General features: G+C 42.8%; 2 protein-coding genes across 6 annotated transcripts in view; one reads left to right on the top strand and one right to left on the bottom strand.

Moving 5' to 3' along the window:
• Positions 1 to 722, bottom strand: part of osbpl9 (oxysterol binding protein like 9) — a 129,110-nt gene extending 128,388 nt beyond the window's left edge. For all 3 annotated transcript variants that reach the window (XM_033028585.1, XM_033028586.1, XM_033028587.1), the window contains exon 1: positions 592 to 722. In XM_033028585.1, the coding sequence (XP_032884476.1) occupies positions 592 to 702 (111 nt within the window). In that variant the 5' untranslated portion in view covers positions 703 to 722. The remainder of the gene's footprint in view (positions 1 to 591) is intronic.
• Positions 693 to 24,982, top strand: LOC116977813 (calreticulin-like). Of its 3 annotated transcripts, none has more exons than XM_033028594.1 (9): positions 693 to 823; positions 15,363 to 15,464; positions 16,515 to 16,718; positions 17,984 to 18,078; positions 20,048 to 20,257; positions 22,224 to 22,337; positions 24,051 to 24,194; positions 24,290 to 24,382; positions 24,761 to 24,967. In XM_033028594.1, exons 2-9 carry the CDS (start codon positions 15,398 to 15,400, stop codon positions 24,851 to 24,853), a joined length of 1,020 nt encoding a protein of 339 aa, XP_032884485.1. In that variant the 5' UTR covers positions 693 to 823; positions 15,363 to 15,397; the 3' UTR covers positions 24,854 to 24,967. The 3 variants fall into 3 exon arrangements, with proteins under 3 accessions (XP_032884485.1, XP_032884486.1, XP_032884483.1); XM_033028595.1 differs by lacking the exon at positions 693 to 823 and adding an exon at positions 9,159 to 9,258; XM_033028592.1 differs by lacking the exon at positions 693 to 823 and adding an exon at positions 12,338 to 12,547 and having other exon boundaries at positions 24,761 to 24,982.

Genomic DNA, 24,982 nt, shown 5'->3' with positions numbered 1-24,982 from the left:
TGTAATAATGTATTTATAAACAAAGGGAACAGGGTTTGGCAAACATTTTGGCGTCAATATCGGGTTCCGATAATAACGAACATCTGATAACATCCTTGGACTACAAGTCATTCGTTTCAAAAGGGTGAATATTGTTTTCTTGTGGAATGACCATACTCTGCAGCGCACTTGCACACTCGTATGAAAAACCCGATCCTTGTTTCACAAAGCCATCACCTAATGGGCCCACTCCGCTATCATAAAGCAGAACCTGCCCTCACCTCACCTACCAGCCTAACTACCCCTTTAACTAGAGGTCCCGCCCATTTACCACGTTGATTGGCCGGTCCAACTGAATTCACAGGTCGTCTTGAGGAGTTGGGAATGTGATTGGACAATAGCGGCGTCACACACACGCTCCGTGGCCGCCCACTCGGGCCCGGGCCCTCGCTCGCTCGCCCGCCGCGCTCACGATGCAGGAATGTAGTCCGCCGTGAGGGAGGGCGGGCAGACAGGGGAGAAACCAAATAAACCTCGCACACAGACCTAGTCAACCACAGCTTCCACCACAACCCCCCACCGACCTTGTTAAGTCACCTCGAATACACTCACCGTGTAGTAAGAGAGTAGGCCCGCGTTGTAGTCAAGCACGAACCAGCGGTACTGCCATCCTTTCATAACGTTGGTCCACTTGCTCAGCGGCCCTTCCATGATCGACGCCATCTTCAGGGAATGATAACAAACCCACAGTTACGTCAGCGCCGCCCGCTCATTGGGAACGGAGCTGGGTAGAGGGGAGGAGACCCAAATGTTATCATCGCTAGAGGATTTTTTTGTTAAAGAGGTCAGGTTTACACACCTACAAATCTGTATTTACGGGAACGCCGACTCATTTTAATGTATGTTATAATGTGAGCAAATTATTTCCTTCTTAACCCCTCGGTTGCTAAACTGCCTCCATGAAACTTTGTATATTTGGAGTGAATTGGACCTGCTCTGCTCTCTCAGCTGGTGAGAGAGTATTTTATATATATATATATATACAAAGTGCTGGAGTAACTGAACGTGTCAGGCAGCAACTCTGGAGAACGTGAATAGAGGACGTTTCGATCGGGCCCCCTATTTAGAATTTAATTGTGTTTATACATAACTGAATTGATAGTGTTTAATTGTCAGATGCACCGGGAACAAAACAAGGCAATTCTTGCTGCGGCTCTACGTGCGCATTATCAGGGTGGATAATGAAGTAAACCGTCATTGGGCATTCAAACATTAACAACAGTTTTGTTATTAACTTCAACGTTTATGTTGTTGTCCTGGACCCCAAACACTTGAAAGACACTTTTATCTGTTCATTATTTTTATATAAGACGTACAGAGGTTCTGACGACCAAAAATTGACCAAAATTACAACTAATGTATAAAAGGTTTAGATAAAATTACAATTACAATAAGACATTGAACCTAATGATGTTGGTGTAATATATGGGATTCACAAATTAATTTAAAGAATAATAATTGTCATGTAGATGGATCTGGGTTCAGGGAGGACAAAGAAAGAAGGATAGATGAAAATCGAGATACAGGAAATCTTAAACAAGACCACAAAATATTGGGAAATCCCAGCAAGTTTGGTAATATATGTGGTAAGAGAGGTTCAGCCACTTTGTCAAGTGTGGGAAAGAAAGAAGACAAGTTAGTTTAAGTTATAGAGATAGTGGGGAGAGATAAGACAAAGGAAGATCACTGATAGGATGAGGCCGAGGTTGCTCAAAGCCACACGTTATAGAAATCATCTGAGTGATGGCAGGAGTTAGAGACAAACAAAAGAACAATAGCCATAAAATCAGTTCAGTTAAATGGTTGGAATACAGACAAAGGAACATAAAAATCATAAAATGGAGAGTGATACATCATGCCCAGCACTCCAGGCTGCATCTCCTCTGATTTCCAATACATATGTACTTTTTCCTCATACATGCCCTCCATAATGTTTGTGACAAAGACCCATCATTTATTTATTTGCCTCTACTCCATAATTTAAGATATGTAATAGAAAAAAAGCACATGTGGTTAAATTGCACATTGTCAGTTTTTATACATTTTAGTTTCACTGTGTAGAAATTACAGCTGTGTTTATACATATTCCCCCCCATTTCAGAACACCATAATGTTTGGGACACATGGCTTCACAGGTGTTTGTAATTGTTCAGGTGTGTTTAATTGCCTCCATCATGCAGGTATAAAGCTCTCAGCACCTGGTCTTTCCTCCAGTCTTTCCATCACCTTTGGAAACTTTTATTGCTGTTTATCAACATGAGAACCAAAGTTGTTCCAATGAAAATCAAATAAACCATTATGAGACTGAGAAAAAAGAATAATATGGTTAGAGACATCAGCCAAACCTTAGGCTTACCAAAATCAACTGTTTGGAACATCATTAGGAAGAAAGAGAGCACTGGTGAGCTTACTAATCGCAAAGGAACTCGCAAGCCAAGGAAGACATCCACAGCTGATGAAAGAAGAATTCTCTCTATAATAAAGAAAAATCCCCAAACACCTGTCTGACAGATCAGAAACACTCTTCAGGAGTCGTGTGCGGATTTGTCAATGACCACTGCAGAAGACTTCATGAACAGAAATACAGAGGTTGCACTGCACGATGCAAACCATTGATTAGCAGTAAAAATGGGATGGCCAGGTTACAGTTTGCCAAGAAGTACTTAAAAGCAAAGATCTTATAGCAGAGCAAGATAGACCACTCCTCCGAAATCCAATGGACTGACGTGTAGTACGTCAGTCCACAGGAGGAGGAGCCATCTTGGTGAACGGCTGCTAGCAGCAGCCGTCCGTCTTAAATTCGTTTTTTTTTTAGTTTTTAGTGAGTCCTGTTTTTTTGTTTGTAGGGGATATGGTCTTTTAATGTGGGGGGGTAGGTGTTACTTTATTTATAGGTCCCTACCTGGTCGGTGTGGCAGCCTTTTTTCCGGGCTGCCCGTCGACCCGTCGTCGTGGCCTACCAGCGGGCTTGGAGCGCCGTTTCTTGGCGGGAACCACCCAGCACCTCGGCCTGCGTGGCGGCACTGCATTGGAGCGCTGGAGCGGAGCGGAGCGGGCGATGCCTTGCCTGGGTCGCCGCGCTGGAGCTCTGGCGAGCTGGACCGCCGTAAGCAACATCTTCGGGCTGCGGGTTTGCGGAGCGGAGAGACGGCGTGCGTAGAGGCGGCAAGGCGGCAGTGAGGAGAGCGGGGCGCCGACTTTTTCATCTGGAGCCTAGGAGCGCCAAACCGGCGCGGCCTTGTCGGCTTCAGCAGCCGCGGGCTCCAACCAAGAAGCGGCCGTTCCAGGTGGCCCAGCCGCCGAAAGGACTCTCCCGACGCCGGGGCAAGACCACCCGGTGAGAACGGCCAGGGACATCGGGCCTCCGTAGAGGCAACTGCGGTGGCCCCAATAGGCCTGACTTTGGGGTGAACATGGGGTGGGGACTGGACATTGTGCCTTCCTCCACAGTGCTATCCACTGTGGGGGGATGATTTTTTTTTGTCTAACTGTAGTCTTGTAGGTCTGTGTCCAAGATGGCTGCCGTGAAGAGAGAGTGGACGCTGGCACGATTTGGTTGCTGCTGCTCTCTCTTCACACTGTGTTTTTGATTTTCTGTTTTTGGATTGAATTCTGTTTTTAATTTGTGTCATTGTGATGTCTTTAATTACTTGTTTTACTCCGATTATATGTTTTTATACCGATTACTATGTAAGGTGTCCTTGAGATTTTGTATGAAAGGCGCCCATTAAATATAAAATTTATTATTATTATTATTACGTGACGGAACGTCACGGCCGCCATTTCTTTAAGCGTAAGGGAGGGAGAGAGAGACATTGAGAGAAGAGAGGGAGAGAGAGAGATCGAGAGAAGAGAGGAGAGAGAGATTCGAGAGAAGAGAGGGAGAGAGAGATCGAGAGAAGAGAGGGAGAGGGAGAGGGAGAGAGGGATCGAGAGAAGAGGGATCGAGAGAAGCGAGAGGAGCGAGAGGGGAGAGGGATCGAGAGGGGAGAGGGAGAAGGGGGGAGAGGGAGAAGGGGGAGAGGGAGGGTGGAACGATAGCATGTTATAACGTTCAGCCGTCCCATTCCGACCAAAGATTATAGAGCAGAGCTCCTCTAGTATCTTTGATTGCAACCGCCGCCGAACGCCACGGCCCACCATTGCACCCAAAGATGATAGAGCAGAGTTGTATAATCTTTGATTGCACCCTTCTTCACGGCGGGCTTGTGATCTTTGCTTGTGATGTCTCGACAATTCGAGGGCTATAACGGGTAACAGCCGCCGCGTTCTCGGACTTGAATCTGAGCTCGAAAAATCTCGTGGTCACTGGGCCTAATGTGTCCCGCGGGCCATATTTTGGAGACCAATCCCTTACAAGAACAAAACCAAAAACATACAGAAGTGTTAAAATTGTCTTTATTATAGTGGTAAGTAAAGATCTATTAAAAATAAGTCTATTAACTTTCTAATGTACCGACAAACCTAGTTTCACAATGGCCGTTGATGGGAGAACAGAAAATAACATTTTCACGACAGAATATCGACAAAAAATAATAATAATATTTTCTTTCCTTTCTTTTTTATCGGGGAACCTAAAGAATGACAGGTCTGGTCGTTTAGATTTACGATTAGAACAATTGATAGCGGAGCAGTGAGATGAAGATTTAGATGAGGACGCCATGACAACCCAATAAAATGCTCAATAAAATGGCGTCGACAATCACACACGTCATACTACTCGTTTTTCGAGGAGTGGTCTATCTTGCTCCTCTATAATCTTTGCTTAAAAGAGCAAAACTTGTCATAGTGATGGCAAGAGCAAAGTATGGACGAGAGAAGGAACTGCCCAAGATCCAAAGCATACCACCTCATCTGTAAAACATGGTCGTGGGGGTGTTATGACCTGGGCATGTGTGGCTGCTGAAGGTACTGGCTCACTTATCTTCATTGATGATACAACTGCTGATGGTAGTAACATAATGAATTCCGAAGTGTATAGACACATCCTATCTGCTCAAGTGCAAACAAATGCCTCAAAATTCATTGGCCGGCGGTTCATTCTACAGCAAGACAATGATCCCAAACATACTGCTAAAGCAACAAAAGAGTTTTTCAAAGCTAAGAAATAGTAAATTCTTGAGTGGCCAAGTTAATCACTCGATCTGAACCCAATTGAGCATGTCTTTTATATGCTGAAGAGTAAACTGAAGGGGACGAGCCCCCAAAACAAGTATAAGCTAAAGATGGCTGCAATGCATGCCTGGCAGAGCATCACCAGAGAAGACACCCAGCAACTGGTGATGTCCATGAATCATAGACTTCAAGCAGTCATCGGAGGAGGAGCCATCTTGGTGAACGGCTGCTAGCCAGCAGCCGTCCGTTTTAAATCAGTTTTTTTTATAGTTTTTAGTGAGTCCTGTTTTTTGTTTGTAGGGGATATGGTCTTTTTAATGTGGGGGGTAGGTGTAAACTTAATTTCTAGGTCCCTACCTGGTCGGTGTGGCAGCCTTTTCTCCGGGCTGCCCGTCGACCCGTCCTCGTGGCCTACCTGCGGGCTTGGAGCGCCGTTTCCTGGCGGGAACCGCCCAGCACCTCGGCCTCGGCGGCGGCACAGCATTGGAGCGCTGGAGCGGAGCGGGCGATCCCTTGCCTGGGTCGCCGCGCTGGAGCGACGCGCTGGAGCTTGGCGAGCTGGACCGCCGAGAGCAACAACTCCGGGCTGCGGGTCTGCGGAGCGGAGAGGCGGCGCCGATTTTGTCATCGGGAGCCTGGGAGCTCCAAACCGGCGCGGCCTTGTCGGCTTCGGCAGCCGCGGGCTCCAACCAGGAAGCGGCCGTTCCAGGTGGCCCAGCCGCCGAAAGGACTCTCCCGACGCCGGGGCAAGACCACCCGGTGAGAACGGCCAGGGACATCGGGCCTCCGTAGAGGCAACTGCGGTGGCCTCAATAGGCCTGACTTTGGGGTGAACATGGGGTGGGGACTGGACATTGTGCCTTCCTCCACAGTGCTACCCACTGTGGGGGGATGATTTTTTTTGTCTAATTGTAGTCTTGTAGGTCTGTGTCCAAGATGGCTGCCGTGAAGAGAGAGTGAACGCTGGCGCGCTTTGGCTGCCGCTGCTCCCTCTTCACACTGTGTTTTTGATTTTCTGTTTTTGGATTGAATCCTGTTTTTAATTTGTGTCTCTGTGATGTCTTTATTACTTGTTTTATTCCGATTATATGTTATTCCGATATACTATGTAAGGTGTCCTTGAGATGTTTGAAAGGCGCCCATTAAATAAAATTTATTATTATTATTATTGCATGTAAAGGATATGCAACAAAATACTAAACATGACTACATGACTTTCATTTACATGACATTGCTGTGTCCCTAACATTATGATGCCCTGAAATGGGGGGGGACTATGTATAAACACTGCTATGATTTCTACATGGTGAAACCAAAATGTATAAAAATGGCCTTTTTTAAAATCTGACTATGTGCACTTTAACCACATGTGATTTTTTTTTTTTTCTATTACAAATCTCAAATTGTTGAGTACAGAGGCAAATAAGTAAATGATGGGCTTGCCCCAAACATTATGGAGGGCACTGTGACTCACGTTCCAAACATTGGCTTCCTGTCATGGCTCTTTGACTTGGTTTCACAAAACATTGGTCAGATCATGATTAGAATATGGTATGTAGTTCTTGTCACTACATTACAAGAAGGACAAGATTGCACTGGAGAGGGCACAGAAGAGATCCACAAGGATGTTTGACTGGGATGGAATTTTACAGCTGCTACTGACACTGAGTTTGTTTCCACTGGAGTAGAAGAGGTTGATAGGGTGATCTGTTATAGCCAACCAAAATTATGAGAGCATTGATAGGAAGATAGCAAGAAACATTTCCCCCTGGAAGAGGTGCCATGATGACATTGGATTAAGGTAAGGAGCAAGAAGTTCAGAGAACATCTGAGGAAGAAATTTATTTTCACCTAGAAGGTAGTTGCAATCTGGAATGGTACAATCTGAGGCAGGTACACTTAAGAAGCATTTGGATGAGTACTTGAGTCACCAAGGCATAGTAGGTGAGAGACTACTTGTAGGGATTAATGGATGGGTGCTAATGGTCAGCATAAACATGATCAAACAAAGGCCATGTTTCTATGTTCAATGACTAAGACTCTTCTTGGTGTACAGAATAAGGAAAGATGTTCCAATTCCGTCCATAGGTCCTATTTTTAGAGGACCTATGGACGGAATTGGAACATCTTTCCTTATTCTGTACACCAAGCAGGCTATGTTTGTCTGCAATAATGTTAAAGCAGGCTATGTTTGTCTGCAATAATACATTAACAACATTTAAATGTAAAAACAAAGAACTGCGATGCTGGTTTATACCAAATAGAGGTACAAAGTGCTCGAGTAACTCAGCGGGTCAGGCAGCTTCTGTGGGGGGGAAAGGATGGATGATGTTTTGTGTCAGGACCCTTCAGGCTGATTCTGAAGAACTCAAAACATCATCCATCCTTTTTCTTCAGAGACGCTGCCTAACTCTTTGATTTATTCCAGCACATTGTGTCTAACTTTGGTGACAACATTTAGATATACTGATTTTAAAATTGAGTTACATTTCTGCCACATAGATGGCAGAAGATAATAATCTCTGACAACATGGATGAGTTAGGCCGAAGGATCTGTTTCCGTGCATTATGACTATGTTAGGGAGTATATCTGCAATGGCTGACTCCTTACTCTCCAAAGTTTTAATGCAAAGCAGGGGTGTGATGGATTGCTGTTCATTTGCCTGAATGAATGATGCACCAACATCCAAGGGGTTGACATTATGCTGGATAAAGCAGCCTTCTTTATTGGCAGCCATCAATCGCTTTCATGAATTCTTTACATAAGCATACTGTGGCTAAGTTTGTACCATTTACAAAATGTACTGCTGTTATTTAAATTCTACTCAAAAATAGTCTAGACCTACAATCTCTACTAGCAAAAGAAGCCACGACCAACAAATGCATGGAAATACCACCATCTACAATATCCCTTACAAATGACAAATATTCATGACTTGGAAATATATTGCTGTTCCATCTATCCACCTGGGCTAAACTCTGGGATTCCCTATTCAACACCTTCTCAAATGCAATTAGGAGTGGACAATAAATACGATGTTCTCGTGCTATAGGCAGATGTTGTGTAGTCTGGGACTATTCCTTGGAGGGGTGATCTTAGGCTATTTCACGTGTGAGGCCCCCCCTCCCAATCCCGCACCCCCACAACTAGAGGACCATGCCTACCCAAAAGTGACAGTGTGACACTTTTAGAACCTATTGTATGTTGTCATTAAACAGTACGTTTTAAAATACATATTCGATTCACCGCGGAGTGGGTGATGGCTTACCTGGATCGTCGTTTGAAGCTCCGGAGTGTTGGGCCTGCTGCTTCAACATCAGAGCTGTGGTTTGCGGAGCTCCCAGCCTCAGGCCGCGCTGATTTCAACATCGCGGAACCCTGGGACCCCTTTGCCGAGGGCCGCCAGCGTGAATCTCCGCCCAGCTCAGCCTGTGGACTTCGGGAGCCGCGGTCTCCAGTAGGAAGTGGCCGATTCGGAAGTCCAAGCTGCTGAGGGTGTTCTTCCGTTCCGACGTCGGAGTTCCATCATCCCGGCGAGAGGGCCTGAGCATCAGGCCGCCCGTAGCGGCGATTGTGGGGGGCTCGAGAGGAGGGGGCCCATTGGAGATGGGAAAAGGGATCATCAATGGGGGGCGAGGACTCCTTCCCATGGAAGAACGCTGTGAGGCGGAGGCGACGGAAGAAGAGCTCCAAATCGCAGCAGGCGCGGAACTCATTGAGGTGGGGACGGAGGGGGACAAAGGTGAGGCCTCTGCTGAGGACAGACCGTTCGGTGTCTGAGAGGGGGAGGTCAGGGGGGATGGTGAACACATGGCAAGGATGGGGGTTGGGGCCGGAGGAAGGCAGGTGAGTGGACTGAGACCGAGGCGATGTCTGGTGGGGGGGTGGTGGGTGGTCAGGGAGGAGGGGGTATGAGGACTGTGGTGTGGGTGGGGAAGAGCTACGGTCACATGGTTTGAGGGGGATGGGGAAGACCCAGTGGAACAGCCACTGATGTTACCAGGGTTGGAGGGACTGGCACTAGGACCCAGCGCAGTCAAACCCAGGGGAGTGTGAGTCTGCAGCATGGAAGCTTCAGTCCCGGTGCTGAGTCCAGGCTGCAGGTAAGGCGATGGCTGCGGGCTGCTGGAGGGCGGTGGAGTGGCGGACATTTTATTATTAGCCAAGAAATATCCTGATTTTGTCAAATGAACAGCTGACAATTATACCATTCCTTAGCTTGCATCTGAGTAAAATTTATTTCAAGACGCATTTATGATTCACGGATATTTAAATGGTGAATGGAGCTTCAGAAGCGTTTTCATTTTGCATGTTAAAACCCACCCAAGAACCATGGGCGATTTTGCAATTTTACTGAAGGATTTCTAACTTTTAATACTTTTCATCTAACAAATGAATAAAGATAACAAAGCCAATAATGCCTTACTTTTGATGAAATGCAGCGAGCAAACGCGATAATTCCCGATATTTTGGATGTTTAAATCTCCACGAAAAATGTCCGCTAACAACTTCCGCTTATTTTGCCCCTTCAGCTCCCTCTTGTATTTACCTTAGTTTCTATCTTTTTTTTATACTGTAAATTTAGGTAGCTGTGCCTCACGGTCACCCCGACTGGCTCAGTAAATTGCAGCTCAAAACCTGGCCGTTTTCGATGTTTTTAACGGGTGTGAAAGTGCGTGTTTTCCCATTCACTAACATGTACCGGAAGTGACGCTTGTCCCCCAGTTAAAATTTTCAGTCACGTGGGTGCGGATCTACGCTCCAGTGACCTTTCGTGAAATCACCCTATAAGATCATGAGCGGAATAGATCAGGTAGATGCACAGAGTCTCTAGCCCAGAGTAGGTGAGTTGAGGACCAGAGGACATAGGTGAAAAGGAAAGGATTTAATAGGAATCTGAGGGGTAAACTTTTCACACAAAAGATGGTGGATGTATAGAACAAGCTGCCAGAGGAGATCGTTGAGGCAGGGACTATCCCAACATTTAAGAGAGAAGAGTGAAATGTAAAGCCTAATGGAAGGATATAGGTGGAAGGGAACTAGAGGGAAAGGGAAAGGGGGGTGCAGGATAGTGGGAGAAGAAGATACTGAAGGCACAACACCCCATATTCTGCATGGGTGGCTTACAGCCTAATGGCACGAAGATTCAATCCTCCAATTTTATGCAATAACTTTCTCTTTTTTTTCTCCCATCTCTTACCTGTGCCACACCATTTTCTCCCATTATCCTGCCCACCTCATCACTTCCACCTATATCCTCATCCTCTGGCTTTACATTCCATTCCTCTCCTTTTCTGACACCCTTTTTTCCTCCTTTCAACTCTAGCCCTTGTTCACCCATCTGCCAATTAAACCAACCTCACCTGCATCCACCTATCCCATTCCCCTTCCCTCAATCAATTCAGTCTCAACCTAAAATGTTGCCTATCCATGTCCTCCAGAGATACTGCCTGAGCCACAAAATTACTCCAGCAATTTGACAACATTAATGTGTATATCTAACTATACATAATTAAAACTGATCTTGTGCTCTTCCGGTTTACGTGGTATTTCCATTTGCACAAAAATGGTACAGAATAGCGATACGATTTTTCGCCAGCTCACTCACCGTTCTCCTGTGCTGCGAGTGCAAAAAATTTAGTTCCGATCGGTGGTATATTGTAAAAGTTAGCGACGTTTAAAAATCTTAAAAACCGCGCGTGCGTAGATCGATCTCCTCTCCTGCCAGTCAGCGGCGCGCGGATTGGTATCTTCTGTCACTCACCGGGACGGTCCGCCCCTTCCTACGCCATCGCGTCTTTACTGGAACTGAGGATGGCCAACAGAGGACTCCAATCGGACACAATTTTTGGAGTGACCGTAAACGGCGCGGTGTCGGAGATGCCGCCGATGTCGCCAAACGGAAAGCAAAGACTCTGATCCCGGCAGAGGAGAACGACCAACGAGCAGCGCCCGCTGCGAGTCCCCATCGTACCGCCAGCTACAGCCCCTTCCCCTCTGGTCCCCCTCACTGGCTCCTGCCTCCCCTCCCCCGTGATACCCCCCTCTCCCCCATGGCTCTGCCCCCGTCTTTTCTCCGAGCTCTCTTACCCCCTTCCCCCCGCCCACACACCAGCTCGCCCCACACCCTGGTGAGGAGACAGGGTTGATTGGCAATGGTCAGACCATTGTAAACTACCAAAACAAAATATGAGGTGATGTTCCTTCAGTTGCACTCTGGCAATGGCGGAGGGATAGAACGCAAAGGTCAGTATGGCAGACCGAGCATAAGTGTTCAGCGAAATGGTCGCCAAGTCTACGCTTGGTCTTGCCAATGTAAGAGGCCCCATCAGGAACACTTGATGCAGTAGTTAAGGTTATAGGAGGTGCACGTGAACCCCTGTCTCATGTGGAAGAACTGCTGGGATTCCTGGTTTCTTGTTTCTCTAAGACAACTAGTGCCTATCCATAGGTACACAAAATTGCTGGGGAAACTCAGCAGGTGCAGCAGCATCTATGGAGCGAAGGAAATAGGCGACGTTTCGGGCCGAAACCCTTCTTCAGGCTCCTCCCCCTCCTCCCCTTTTCCTTCTTTCTCCCACCCCCCATCAGTCTGAAACCCCAAACGTCGCCTATTTCCTTCGCTCCATAGATGCTGCTGCACCCGCTGAGTTTCCCCAGCAATTTTGTGTACCTTCGAATTCCAGCATCTGCAGTTCCCTTTTGAACACTAGTGCCTATCCATGTTCTCCAGGGATGCTGGCTGGCCCGCTGAGGTACTCCAGCATTTATTTATATTTAGCAAACCAGCTTCAGCAGTTCCTTGTGTCGATCATAATGAATTTCCATGTTCAGCATAGCTTCTCAGTAAAATCAGAGGTGGGAATCAGGTATATTAGCGTTGCCTCAATTCTGACATATGTGGACATGTCGTGTGGGTGTTAAGGAATAGTCCATTTATTGCTTTTATAATTTATTGTCGAGTCTTTTGAAAATGTATTTGAGTGTTTTTGTTACTAATTTAATGTAATTGGCAAATTAGAAATGTGCTCTAGTTTTTTTTAAACCTGATCTTCTGTGTAGACACGATGACAGGTCTGTGTGGCTCTCTGACTTCACAGAGCCCACCCACTGCGTAGTTTCTCGCCATTGGCCTTGTCAGGTCACCGTCAGGTATTAACGCCCACCCAATGGTTTACTGCCAGTGTGCAGCAGACTGGGTGTTAGGTAGCTGGAAAGATTTTGTGTTTCCCAAAATTACTAAACGATAAACTGACGATAAGAATAACAACTGCACGAAACAATCTGTTAACCCCAGTGATATGAAGCTAGTAGTTCTTTTGCTGGCTTTGTTGGTCGTCCAGTCGCTAGCAGACACCCTGATCTATTTGAAGGAAGAGTTCACGGATGGCGGTAAGGCGCAAAGTTTGCACTTCAGGTTACAAGTAAGAAGCGCGAGTCGCCCCCTTTACTGCATGTAGGGTGGTAACACGGATTTGGTTATTGATCTATAGGTACCGACAATTATTTGTGCGAAAAGCAATCATTACCTTGACGTTTCCATTCGTGATGTGTAACTTTATCGGCGTTGGCTCCTAAATTTTAACAAAACTCATAAAGATAACTTGGAAGTTTACGGATGCTTCTTTATTTTCAATATTTTCAAGCTATGTTCAGCCTCCGGACTTTCTCCGGGAGCTGGGAAATCCTAAAACATAAAGCCTATTGTATTAAAAAAGATATCGTCAGCTTGGATACAACGTTGCCGCAGTGAAGAAAATAATTAGTAAAGTGAACGGTTTTATTTTAATTATTTGGTCTTGGGCACATAGGGAACTACTGTATTTCAAAGCTTGTGATTGACCTGGAATATAGAAATATAACAAACAATGAACCTCAGAAATTGATCTTTAAGTTAATTGTCGAAAAATGTAAATTGGCTGTTTGATTGGAAAAATAAGGCAACAAAATGATAAAAGTTTCAAGGGTGTGAAACAGCAGAGAAATTAGGTACAGCAGATACACAAATCTCTGAAGGTATAGAGCAAGCTGATAAAAAACAATTCTGAACCTATAACCTTCAAGAATGGAAAAACAACATGCTGGGATAGAAACAAGGAAATTTAATGGACTGTTTCTAAAATACCAGGTAGGCCATTACTTTGGCCAATAAAGTGTACCAATGCCTCTTCTCTCTCAGAAGACCAAGGAAATATGGCATGGCTCCAATGACTTTTACGTTAGGAAATTCCCAAAATGTAACCAGAGATGACAGAACCAATTATGTGGAGAGACTTGAAAAGATGATGAGACTCTTCTTAGATGTGAATTAGATACAGATTTGAACGAGTTTAAGACCCGTGATAATAAGGTAGGCTCTAAACTGTTATCTTGTAAAACAATTCAATTTGGGTGAAAACTGTGTGAAAATGGTAACTTAGGCTCGCATGCAATAATGGGCTACAATCAGAATCATTGGCGACAATGTATTTTTCCCCGACAAGATCAATGCATTCTATGCTCACTTTGAACAGCAGATCAGTGGAATAGCGTTACCCACCCCAATAGCCTTGGGTGCAGCTGTGTCCAAGTTCACTATCTTAATGTCAGATCACCTTAATGAGAGCAAACTCACAGAAGGCTCAAATGGAGCCCTGGCCATGTTCTCAGAATCAGCTGGACCAATTGGCAGGAGTATGCATAGGTGTCGTTAACCTCTCTTACTCCAATCTGAGATTCCCACCTGCTGTAAGAAGACCACTAGCATTATGAAAGGCTTTGAAAGGCTGGATATGGCGCACATCAACTCCAGCATCCCAGATAACCACGATCTACCGCAATTCGCCTACTGCCGCAAAAAGTGCACAGCATATACCAGCTTCAAGACCCTACACTCATCCCTGGAACATCAGGATGACGAGGGCACTCATGTTGGACTCATTTTGACTATAGATCTGCCTTCAAGACGATACTCAAGACTGTACAGCCTAATTCTGCTCTAATTCCATTTATAAGTTTGCAGGTGATGCTGCTATAGTGGGCCGGATCTCGAACAACAATGAAATGAAGTACAGGTTGGAGAAAGACAGGTTAGTAGCATGATTATCAAGACAACAACCTCTTCCTCAATGTCCACAAAATGTAGGAAATTGTCATCAACTTGAGGAAGCAAGGTAGAATACAAACACCTGTCAACATCAATGGTGCTGAAGTGGAGATGGTTGAGAGCTTCAAGTTCCTTGGTGTACATATCACAAACAAATTGACCCGGTCCAACCACATTGTTACGGCCAAGAAAGAACACCACTACCTCTTTTTTTGTCAGAAGACTAAGAAAATTTGGAATATCTTCAATGATTCTTACCAATTTATACAGATCTACCAAGGAAAATATCTTATCTGGATACATCACAGCTTGGTATGACAACTGCCCTGTGTGAGACCACAATAAATTGCAGAGAGTTGTGAACACATCCCAGTCCATCATGCTAACCAGCCATTGCCCCAGACACCCCTGCCCCCCCCCCCCCCCCCCATCCACTCTATATACCATTCAGGTAGCCTCAGGAAACCAGCCAATATAATCAAGGACCACTCGCCCCCGTCCCCTCCCCAGTCATTTTCTCTTCTCCCCTCTCTGAGCAAAACCTTGAAAAACACAGCACTAGATTCAATAACAGCTTCTAACCTTCTGTCGTCATGCTCTTAAATGAACTTCTTGTTTGCCGGATGAATTCCTAATTTGCCAATATTATTGCGACCAATGCACATTTTTTTAACATGCACTTTCTCTGTACTTGTAATCTATATTCTGCACTCATTTTCTCTTTTGTGCCACCTAATGTACACCTATGGGATGATTTACCTGGATTGCATGCAAAACACATTTTTTCACTATCTCGGTAGACGTGACAATATAAACCAAAGGATTTAAGGATGCATAATAAATCATCATCAAATGAGACTTTTTCCCATAAATTAAGGGGGAAAAAAAGTCAAATAGGCTAGTTGTAACACTAGAGCAGTGGGCTTGCTGAATAACCAAATTGAAAATAGTCTTCATTCTTCAGCCATTAATGATGATAAATCTGCCATATTGCGACACGGAGAAAATAATTTTTCATTATAGTTTAGTTGTTGAATCTGTTTGTAACTTTTTAGATTATGTAATAATACACGCATCATCCTTCAGATGCATTATCATGAGTATCCAAATACTTATTTTCAGATGTTTGGCAAAGCAGATGGATAGAATCAAAACACATGTTGGACTATGGTAAATTCATACTCAATGCTGGAAAGTTTTATGGGGATTCTGAGAAGGACAAAGGTAAATAATGATTGTAGGATAAGCAAAAGTGAATGTACACTAACTTGTCTGTGTCAAGTTTTTAGTTTTTCTCCACTTCTATTTCTCCAATCCCATCAAAAAAGATCATGTGTTTGGAAAATTGCACATGGTAATTTTTTAAAATCTATAATCTATCCTTGCTGATTTATGTCACTCCCAACTTCCAGCTGATACTGCTTTTCCATCTATGCATTCAATTAATCCTAAACATATTACATTCATTTTATTTTTGTTATTTAATATTACCTTTCATTTTCGTCAAGTTAAACATATTGTTCTGGTTATTATTCCTTTACTTTAATTTTGTAAGTCCTTTCTTTTGATTTATATGTTTAACTTTATCTACAAACAATTTATGTGCTATTAAAAAATTATGCTTTTCTTTTCTTGTTTAAGAAGTAACTACAGATGCTGGAAAATCGGAGGTAGACAAAAATGCTGGAGAAACTCAGCGGGTGAGGCAGCATCTATGGAGCGTAGGAAATAGCCAACGTTTTGGCTCGACCCGAAAAGTTACTTATTTCCTTCGCTCCATAGATGCTGCCTCACCCACTGAATTTCTCCAGCATTTTTGTCACCTTTTCTTTTCCTGACTTTTTTATTCTTAACTTAATGTTTTCTAGCCCTAATGAGGCATCCCTTGCCTTGACACACAGGAGGTAACAACTTGTACTGAACATTTAATTTTTTACACTTTTAAAGAATTTCACCTATTGTTAGGTCTGTTGCTTGCATTTTAGTAGGTTTATATGCCTGGTTTGTGTGGTGAATAATCTGAATAGCTCTAAACTCAGGATCAATTGATGCTGAAATGCATAGCAGGTTTAAGGAGTTGTATAAACTACTACTACTAATTCTAATATTCTTGCCATCACATTGTGTGCTTGCTATTGACAGTGTGGTAAATTAATGTGGCAGAAATCTTGAATGGTGCTAAAACTCCTTGTAGTGCTTATTGTAGTCTGCTGTCCAAAAGATCATAAAATATATAGTATATTTTTTCATCCTTTGACTCCTATCCCAACCCAGGAATTCAGACAAGTGAAGATGCAAAATTCTATGCAAGATCAATTAAATTTGAAAAGTTCAATAATGAAGGACAAACTATGGTTACACAGTTCACTGTGAAACATGAGCAAAATATTGACTGTGGTGGAGGATACATTAAGCTCTTTCCGACTGATCTGAACCAAGAGGATATGAATGGAGATTCCCCTTACTACATAATGTTTGGTAAGTAGTAATTAGAATTAATTGTCAATTTTACTTTTTTAAATTTAATCTCATGCTTAAAATGAGCAGGAAGTGCTGAGGAGCCAAAATGCTTTTATTATTTACCACCAAGCATCTGCATCAGTTGTCCCATGAACATCTCTTGCACCAATGCATGTGGGGGGAAAAGCACTTTATCCCTTGCCCTCTTTATTTTCCTTTGCACTATGACCAAGTACATATTGTGAACTTTAGGTTGTTGTTAGAGTTCTAGAACCCTCACCGGTTGGCCATGGAAGTCTGGATGAGGTCGAGATCGGCAGCCTCAACCGGTCTAGGTGCCACTTGGAGAGGTCTTCTGGGGAGGATTTCAAGTGCGTTCTCGTAATTCTGTCTTGATTAATACATACTTCTTGATTAGTACAGGTGTCAGAGGTTATTGGGAGAAGCAGGAGAATGGGGTTAGGAAGGAGAGATAGATCAGCCTTGATTGAATGGTGGAGTAGACTTGATGGGCCAAATGGCCTAATCCTACTCCTGTCACTTATGACCTTAATGGTGATGCCAGACCACCAGTTACTGGAAAACCGGAGGTGGACCTGTGTATATATAGAAGTTATTTGATAACCCTTTTGGAATATGAAAACTAACATACAGTTTGGGCCTCTTTTTTTTTAAACCCGTAAATCTCACGCCTATATTAATTTTTAGAACTCTGATTTGGATGCTGATCCTGTTTGCAGTTGAAAACAGACTTACAGAGATTCCCTGTTATGATGGGAATTGTCCCTTAAATCAATTTAATTTTACATGTATGTAGGGCTGGTGATTAGGATAATGAATGCAAGTTCTGTTTTTAAGAATTTATCAAATTTTCAGTAAACAAGAAGTGTTTTAATCATTTGCTTCAATTTAAATTATTAAAAACACTTGCAGCTTTTATAGCTGGCCAAGGCCTTTCAAAATATGTAGGTATAGGGTTGCTTCCATTGCTACCAGAGTGTGTAGTGGTTGGTATGAGGCCAAGAATAGAAAATTCATGGCCCAGTATTTATTTGGAAATGCAAATTCTGTCAGGAACATGCAACATTTTGTCTATAATACTTACTGGACTGAACAGAAGCTGCAGTGAGCTTTGTTATTCAGTTGATGTGCAATTTTTGAAGCTGTTAATGGAGCAGATATAAACGGTCATCATCAAGCTTCAGTAAAGTGTGGTGTTTAGATTAAGAAACTCTACAGTTTAAGAAAAAATGTATAAACTTTCAAGCCATTATATTCATCAGGCCCAGATATTTGTGGAGCAGCAACCAAAAAAGTCCATGTGATTTTCAACTACAAAGGGAAGAATCACTTGATTAAGAAAGATATTAAATGCAAGGTAATCTATATACTTTAAAAATTCTGTGTGTGTGGGTGTAAGGCATTTTGCCTTTGATTCATTACTCCGTGAAAACCAGACGCAAAAATGGCGACATGTTTACCATTTCGCTCGCGATTTTACTTTTACATTCGCACATCCACTCCTTGGTCAATTATTTCCCCAGATTTTGAGTAAAATTGATCACAAAACTCAAACAAAACTCAATTTTTAAAATCTGAACGGCTCTTTCCAGCTGCTGACGTCACAATGCCCACATGCCGACCAATCCAGGCCCACCTGCCTCCAGTATGCCTCCAAGTACCCTCGCGCCACGCCTCCCGCAGCTGGACTCCAACGCGCGCCCGCCTGCCCGCTCACTCCAACCCCCCCCACATCACCTCTCTCCCCCATCCTCCCCTTCCTCTCCCCCTCCTCTCCCCCCTCCTCTCCCCCTCCTCTCCTTTTCCTCCCTCCTCTCCCCCTCCTCTCCCACCTCCTCTCCCTCTCCTCTCCCCCTCTTCCCCCCCACTCACCCTCTCCCCTCCAGACAGCGCAGAACGCCGGCTGTTGCCAGAACCGCAGCCGCAGCTTTCCCACTGCGATATTTAGTTTTCAGCTTCTGGCAACTGTGCCCAACCGACCTGCTTCAGTGGAGAAGAGATAAGGCGACGGGTGGGCGGGGTAAAGGCGCAATAGTCCTTCCTATAGTGAACCCTGCTGCTGCTCACATTCTCTGATGGGGCCGCTTTCACAGACTTAACTGTGAGCAGCCCCCGCGTTTAACCAGAGCTCTGGGAACTCGGCATCTGATGGGGACGAGGAGGCTTCCAGAGGGAAGGCAGACAACTTACAATCCAGCAGCAGAGTGGCTCCGTTAATGGATTCATTCCACAGTGAGTTCAGTTTGGTAACAACTCTCCCCCCCCCCCCCCCCCCCCCCCACCCCTCTGGGTATTTCTGGGACCATTGGGCACTGCATGAAGGGTAGCCTCAATAAGGATGGGGAAATAGTAATATAATATTTAAGAATATTTGTTTATTTTTGTATTATGGTGGTGGGTTTGTTTATATTTTAGTGTGTATTTTTTGTAAATAGTTAATTAAAATTATTTTTTGGTAAAAAATTAATTAAAAATGCAGCTGTCCCGCACCAGCGAAACTTCTTCGCCAGCTGCCACACCGTCCGGTTGACGCGGCTGTTGTTGCGGCTCATGTTGTAGCCCTTGGCCATCAGTGCTTTCTTCAGGCTGCTGCTACCGACAGGTAGCGCTTTGTCGCCGTGGGGCTCCCTCCCCTCTCACCAGCTGCTGCTTCTTCCTGTCAGCCTTTGCTTTGTCCACTCCACCGCCTCTTCCTCCTCCTCTGGTCGCCTTGTCCATTCTGCTGCTCCCTCTTCTTCCACCCCCGGAGTTGCCAACATGTTCCAAGGTGAAGCATCTTTCAAGAGACAGGAGAAGGAGGAGACGCGGCGGCAGTCGACGGGGAAGTGGACAAAGCAATGGCCGAGAATGTTGCCAGGACTTGAGGGCCTCAGCAGTATGAAGAGGTTGAGCAGATAGAACTTTACTCCTTGGAGCGCAGGATGCTGAAGGGTGATCTTATACAAGAGTACAAAATCATGAGAGGAATCAATACGGTGAATAAACAAACTCCGACCCAGGATAGAGAATCAGGAACCAGAATTCATAGGTTTAAGATGAGAGAGAGAGATTTAATAGGAACCTGAGGGGCAACCTTTTCACTCGGAGGATGGTGGGTAAAGAACGAGCTGCAAGAGGAAGCAGTTGAGGAAGGTGCAGCATTTAAAAGACACTCGGACAGGTACATGGATGGAAAAGGTTTACGAGGATATGGGCCAAATTTGGGCCTATGGGAGTAGCTTAAATGGGGACATCTTGCCCGGCATGGGTGAGTTGGGCTGAAGGGCCTGTATCCATGCTGTATGGATTTATGATTCTGATGCTAAATTTAATATTTTGCTCCACAGGATGACGAATACACTCATCTCTACACTCTAATACTTAATTCTGATAACACTTATGAAGTGAAGATGGATAACAAAAAAGTTGAATCTGGTTCTCTGGAGGATGACTGGGACATGCTGCCTGCTAAAATGATTAAAGACCCAAATTTTCAGAAGCCTGATGAATGGGATGACCGAGAGCAGATTGATGACCCTGATGATGTAAAACCGGAAGTAAGCAGACAAAGCTTAAAACAAACTTGAAACTACCATAATGATCAATTTTAGAAATGTAACAGCCTTCTATAGATTTGCCCTTTCAATTGTTAAATATGTAATTTGGGTGATGATAGTTATTAGAAGTTAATGATTTACTCACTTCTTGAGCATCTTCATTATAGGACTGAATCTTTAGTTCACGTTTCAGATTGGCTCTCATATAGGTTCTCAGATGATTTTCTAGCAGTGTTTCAGTTTTAAAATTCTTGTTCCTGCTTCCAGCCTCCCTGCCATTGCTACTCTCTATTTTATTGATCTCCAGCACCACAACCCTTCCATATATCAGCACTTTAAATTATTGTGTATCCCTCCTTTTAATAACTTTACTATCGACAGTCATACCATCATCTATCAAGTCTCAAACTCTAAAATCTCCTCAATATACTATGCCACGCACTATTTCTCTTCCAAGTTAGCCCTCCAAAATACCTCTTCTGGTTTTCTTTTGACCGCTAAAATAAATCGTAAAATGCTCAAAACATTCAGCAGGTCAGTCAGGCAGGTAGATTGATTTAATGATTTGGCCTGATGACCTGAAATTGTTGAAAACAAGGGCATGGGTGTATAGAATATAAGGAAAGATCCGTGTTAGGGTGGAACCATGAAAGTTTGATCAACAAATATTGTGGTAAAAGCTTGTGAATAACAAAATGATCATGATAAATAAAATGCCAAAGTAGAGAGGGGTTGTGGAGGGGGGGCGGGGCGGGGTGGTATAAGCTGAAGCTAGAACCTGGATTGTCATCCCTCAGCCTTGCATTTGAGCTTTTTGGAACACTTTATGTTGCAATAGTTGGACTGGGATACAAAATTAAAGTATTCACTGACAGATACATGAACAGGCAAGGAATAGATGGAGATGCACCTTGTGCAGGCAGATGTTATTACTTAGTTTAGTTTATTGTCACGTGTACCGAGGTACAGTGAAAAACATTTGTTGCATGCTAATCAGTCAGCAGAAAGACTTTACAAGATTCCAATCGAGCTATCCACAGTGTACAGATGCATGATAATTGGAATAACATTTAGTGCAAGATAATGTCCAGTAAAGTTCAATTGAATATTGTCCGAGGGTCTCTTGAAGGACTTCATAATGATGGATGTCAAGGCCACTGGATGGTTGTTGTTAAGGCATGAAATCTTGCTTTTCTTCGACATTGGGATGATAGTGGTATCTTTAGATTGGCATCACGGTCAGTGCAGATATTGTGGGCGAAAGGGTCTGATACTGTGCTGTATTGTTCCATGTTCTGTTTGATGTAACTGAAGAGATGCAATGTTGATTCTAATTTGAATTGGAAGAGAAAAGGGATGCATGTGTCAATTTAGACTAAACTAGACCTGATAATTGGGTAATCAATCTCTCGAACAAATTGCTGGCTTATGCAGGGTATGCATACTTTAAACATGCAAAAGAGAGCAGAAAGAGTATAATGTAGGAGTTGATAATTTAATAAACCATAGTAAGTCATCTGAATTTGGTGATGTCAATCAGTGCTTTAGAGACCAATGAAAATTTATTGCAGGAAAATAGCTAATTTCAAAAGCCTTTGTAATTAAATCAAGGCAGATTTTCATCTTAAGTCTGGTAACACTCCCAGAAGAAGGAATATATTGTGGCGGCTCCTAAGGGTCGTGCCATCATACTGCCGAACCCCTCGGCACAGGACTGGTGCAGTCCGGAGGCGGCCCTTAGCCGGAGGGTTTAAAAGGCAGGGGTTTGGGTGCCATCTTCCTCTAGTTTCGTCCTCCCTACAACCGGGAGGAATATAATAAAGGTGCTTCTCGAAACTCTGGACTTCGTGCCTCCTTTCGAGACCCACGCACCACATTGGTGACCCCGACGTGATACGAACACGCAGCCTTCTGTAATATATTAATTCTTTGTTCTAATTTGCCTTGCCTCTTAAAATGTAATCAGGATTGGGACAAACCAGAAAAGATTCCAGACCCTGATGCTACAAAACCAAATGACTGGGACACTGAGATGGATGGTGAATGGGAACATCCGTTGATTCAGAATATAGAGTATAAGGTGAACATGGAATTGTCTTTTCCTTATGAGATTACAATTTATTATCAATATATTTTTATGAGAGGATCACTGACCTTTTGAAAAAATTGCAGGGAGTTGCATTTTGAAGAATGAGGGGTTCAAGCATTTAAGATCCTCAGGGTGCACAGGGATGTTTACACTGGTGGGAGAGTGAGGAACATGATCATAATATAAATAATTTAAAACTGGGGAGTGGAGACATTTCTTATCCAGTGGTAGTGAATTTCTGAAATGTACTACCCACGTGATGGTCAGGTCATTGGGTATATTTAATTGTATCTTGAGATATATTAAAGGAAATAGCTAAATATTTGAAAGATTTGGAGAATTGAGAGTTATGTGGAGCTGGACCAAAAGTGTAGTTGAAGCCAGCATTGATCAGCCATGATCATATGGAATATGCAAGCTTCAGGGACCAGGTGGCCTACTATTCCTCCTATTTTCTTGTATTCTTGGGAATAAATAATTACTACGCGTTCAAAAGAGAACTAAATGATTTGTAATGAGAAAACACTTTTTATGTGCATTCAGAACTTTCCTGCACAGGGAAAATGAAAATGGTGTTCAGGGGAATATATTCATCCAAGAAAATATTGTAGCAGCCCCACAAATGTATACAGATATGTGAACCAATCCAATAATACTTTATTACTAGAGAATAAACGGCCTTCAGGTGAACAATTTAGTTACATCAGCCAATGTGGGGAAGTCATTCAATGTTAAATCTGTAGATCAGTCAAACATTGATTGTCTTAGTTTGCATTAGAAGCAACTTTATGCTCTGGAATTTAATGGAAACAATATTTTAAGATGAGGATTACTTGGGAGGTGAGAAGGATATATTTGTAGAGTTAATCTTACAATTAAAACCAATGCAATATTTACATTCCTAAGCAAATTTAGAAATACGATAAACATGATTCACTATTTCAGATTGTGCTACAGTTTATGCACATATCTGCTGTTTTGCATTTATCCTTGTATGCATGGTTATATCTATCATTATAATCTGGATTGTGTTCTCTAATCTTCATGTGAGCAATAATTACATTGCACCCAGGTATATATGACGATAGATAATCTGAATCTCAACTCACCAATCTAGATCTATAGGGAACAATAGGTGGCAGTAAGGCTGAAAATATATAAATCCCAAAGACCTGATGATCTGCAATCCAGAGATGGATTTGTACATTTTCAGGCTTAATAATTCTTTCGTAGCTTTTATTTATCTAAGCCTTCACATAATCCTTCTGAGAAAATGCTTATAAAGCATCTTCTGTAAATAATTCACATTGACTAGATCTGATAGAAATGTCACCACCTGGCAATTACTGTCCTAAATTAGTGTGATGCAGTTTGAAAGTCAGGCCTAATTATCAAAATATGCATAGACAATTTTGGCCGAAGAGCCAGTTTCAGTGCTGTTTAATTCAATGATAGATGTTATTTCTACAAAATTGCTTGCGTCCTTTTACGCTTGGATAAATACTTCCATATCTGCGAATAATACGTTAAAAAAAATTTTTTCATTGTAACTGGGTACATGTTTCAATAATAAAGCAATATCAATACTAATAACATATTAATGGATTCATTTAATTTTATTTGCTATTTGTATCAACTGCAGATATTCTTAATGATCAAATGATGGGAGAATATTGAAATGATTTTAACACATTTTTTTAACAGGGTAAATGGAAATCTCGTAAGATTAAGAACCCTAATTTCAAAGGCATTTGGGTCCATCCAAAAACTGTAAATCCTGAATACACACCAGATGTCAATTTGTACAAGTATGATAACATTGGAGTTCTTGGTCTTGATTTGTGGCAGGTAATAGAATGTTAAGAATCAGGGAAACAAATATTTTAAAGTGAAATACCTAGAAATTGTATTGCTGTTTTTTGTGATGTTTTTATGTATCGTAGGTGGAGTCTGGTACAATCTTTGACAACTTTCTTGTTACAAATGATGCCAAATATGCAGAGGAATATGCCAATCAAACATGGGGGATAACCAAGGTAGCTGTTTTATTGTGTGGGGGGGTTGGGGTGGAATTATTTGTTGCTAGTTCCTCATTTTTTATTCTAATTATAACATTTATACAGTATATTTTAGCATTGGAAAAATAACCCAAGGGTAATTCACAGGAAAGGTATTGTACAAATGCAGTTTGCATTTCTAATTTTTATTGATGGTAGAACAACTTGGTGATCATGGTTACCTAACATTTTTAAACCAAAGTAATTCTTCACACACACATTTATATATCTTTGTACAGTACTGAACTACATAATTTCATGTTTGTTTCTAGTTGCCCACCTGTTTCTAGGACAATGAAGTTGTGTTGACTTTGATAACTAAAACTTGAAGTTTTGCATTTAATTATTTCACAATAGGATGGTGAAAGGAAAATGAAAGAGAAATTGGCAGAAGAACTGAAAATAAAAGAAATGGATACGGTGATTGATTCGGATAAATATGAACTCTAAATGTCCAAATCATTTTGAATATTCAACCAATTTGTCTATCGTTTGAATTTTCATCTTGTGACAAAAGCGTATCTCCAGGAATTGCATTGTTGTGCCTTCATAAACAAACTGTGTCTTAAAATTAAAAGA

Source organism: Amblyraja radiata, chromosome 10 (assembly GCF_010909765.2).
Source record: "Amblyraja radiata isolate CabotCenter1 chromosome 10, sAmbRad1.1.pri, whole genome shotgun sequence".
NCBI lineage: Eukaryota > Metazoa > Chordata > Chondrichthyes > Rajiformes > Rajidae > Amblyraja > Amblyraja radiata.
Note: the sequence above shows the minus strand (reverse complement) of the source record. Positions and strands in the feature narration are given on the sequence as shown.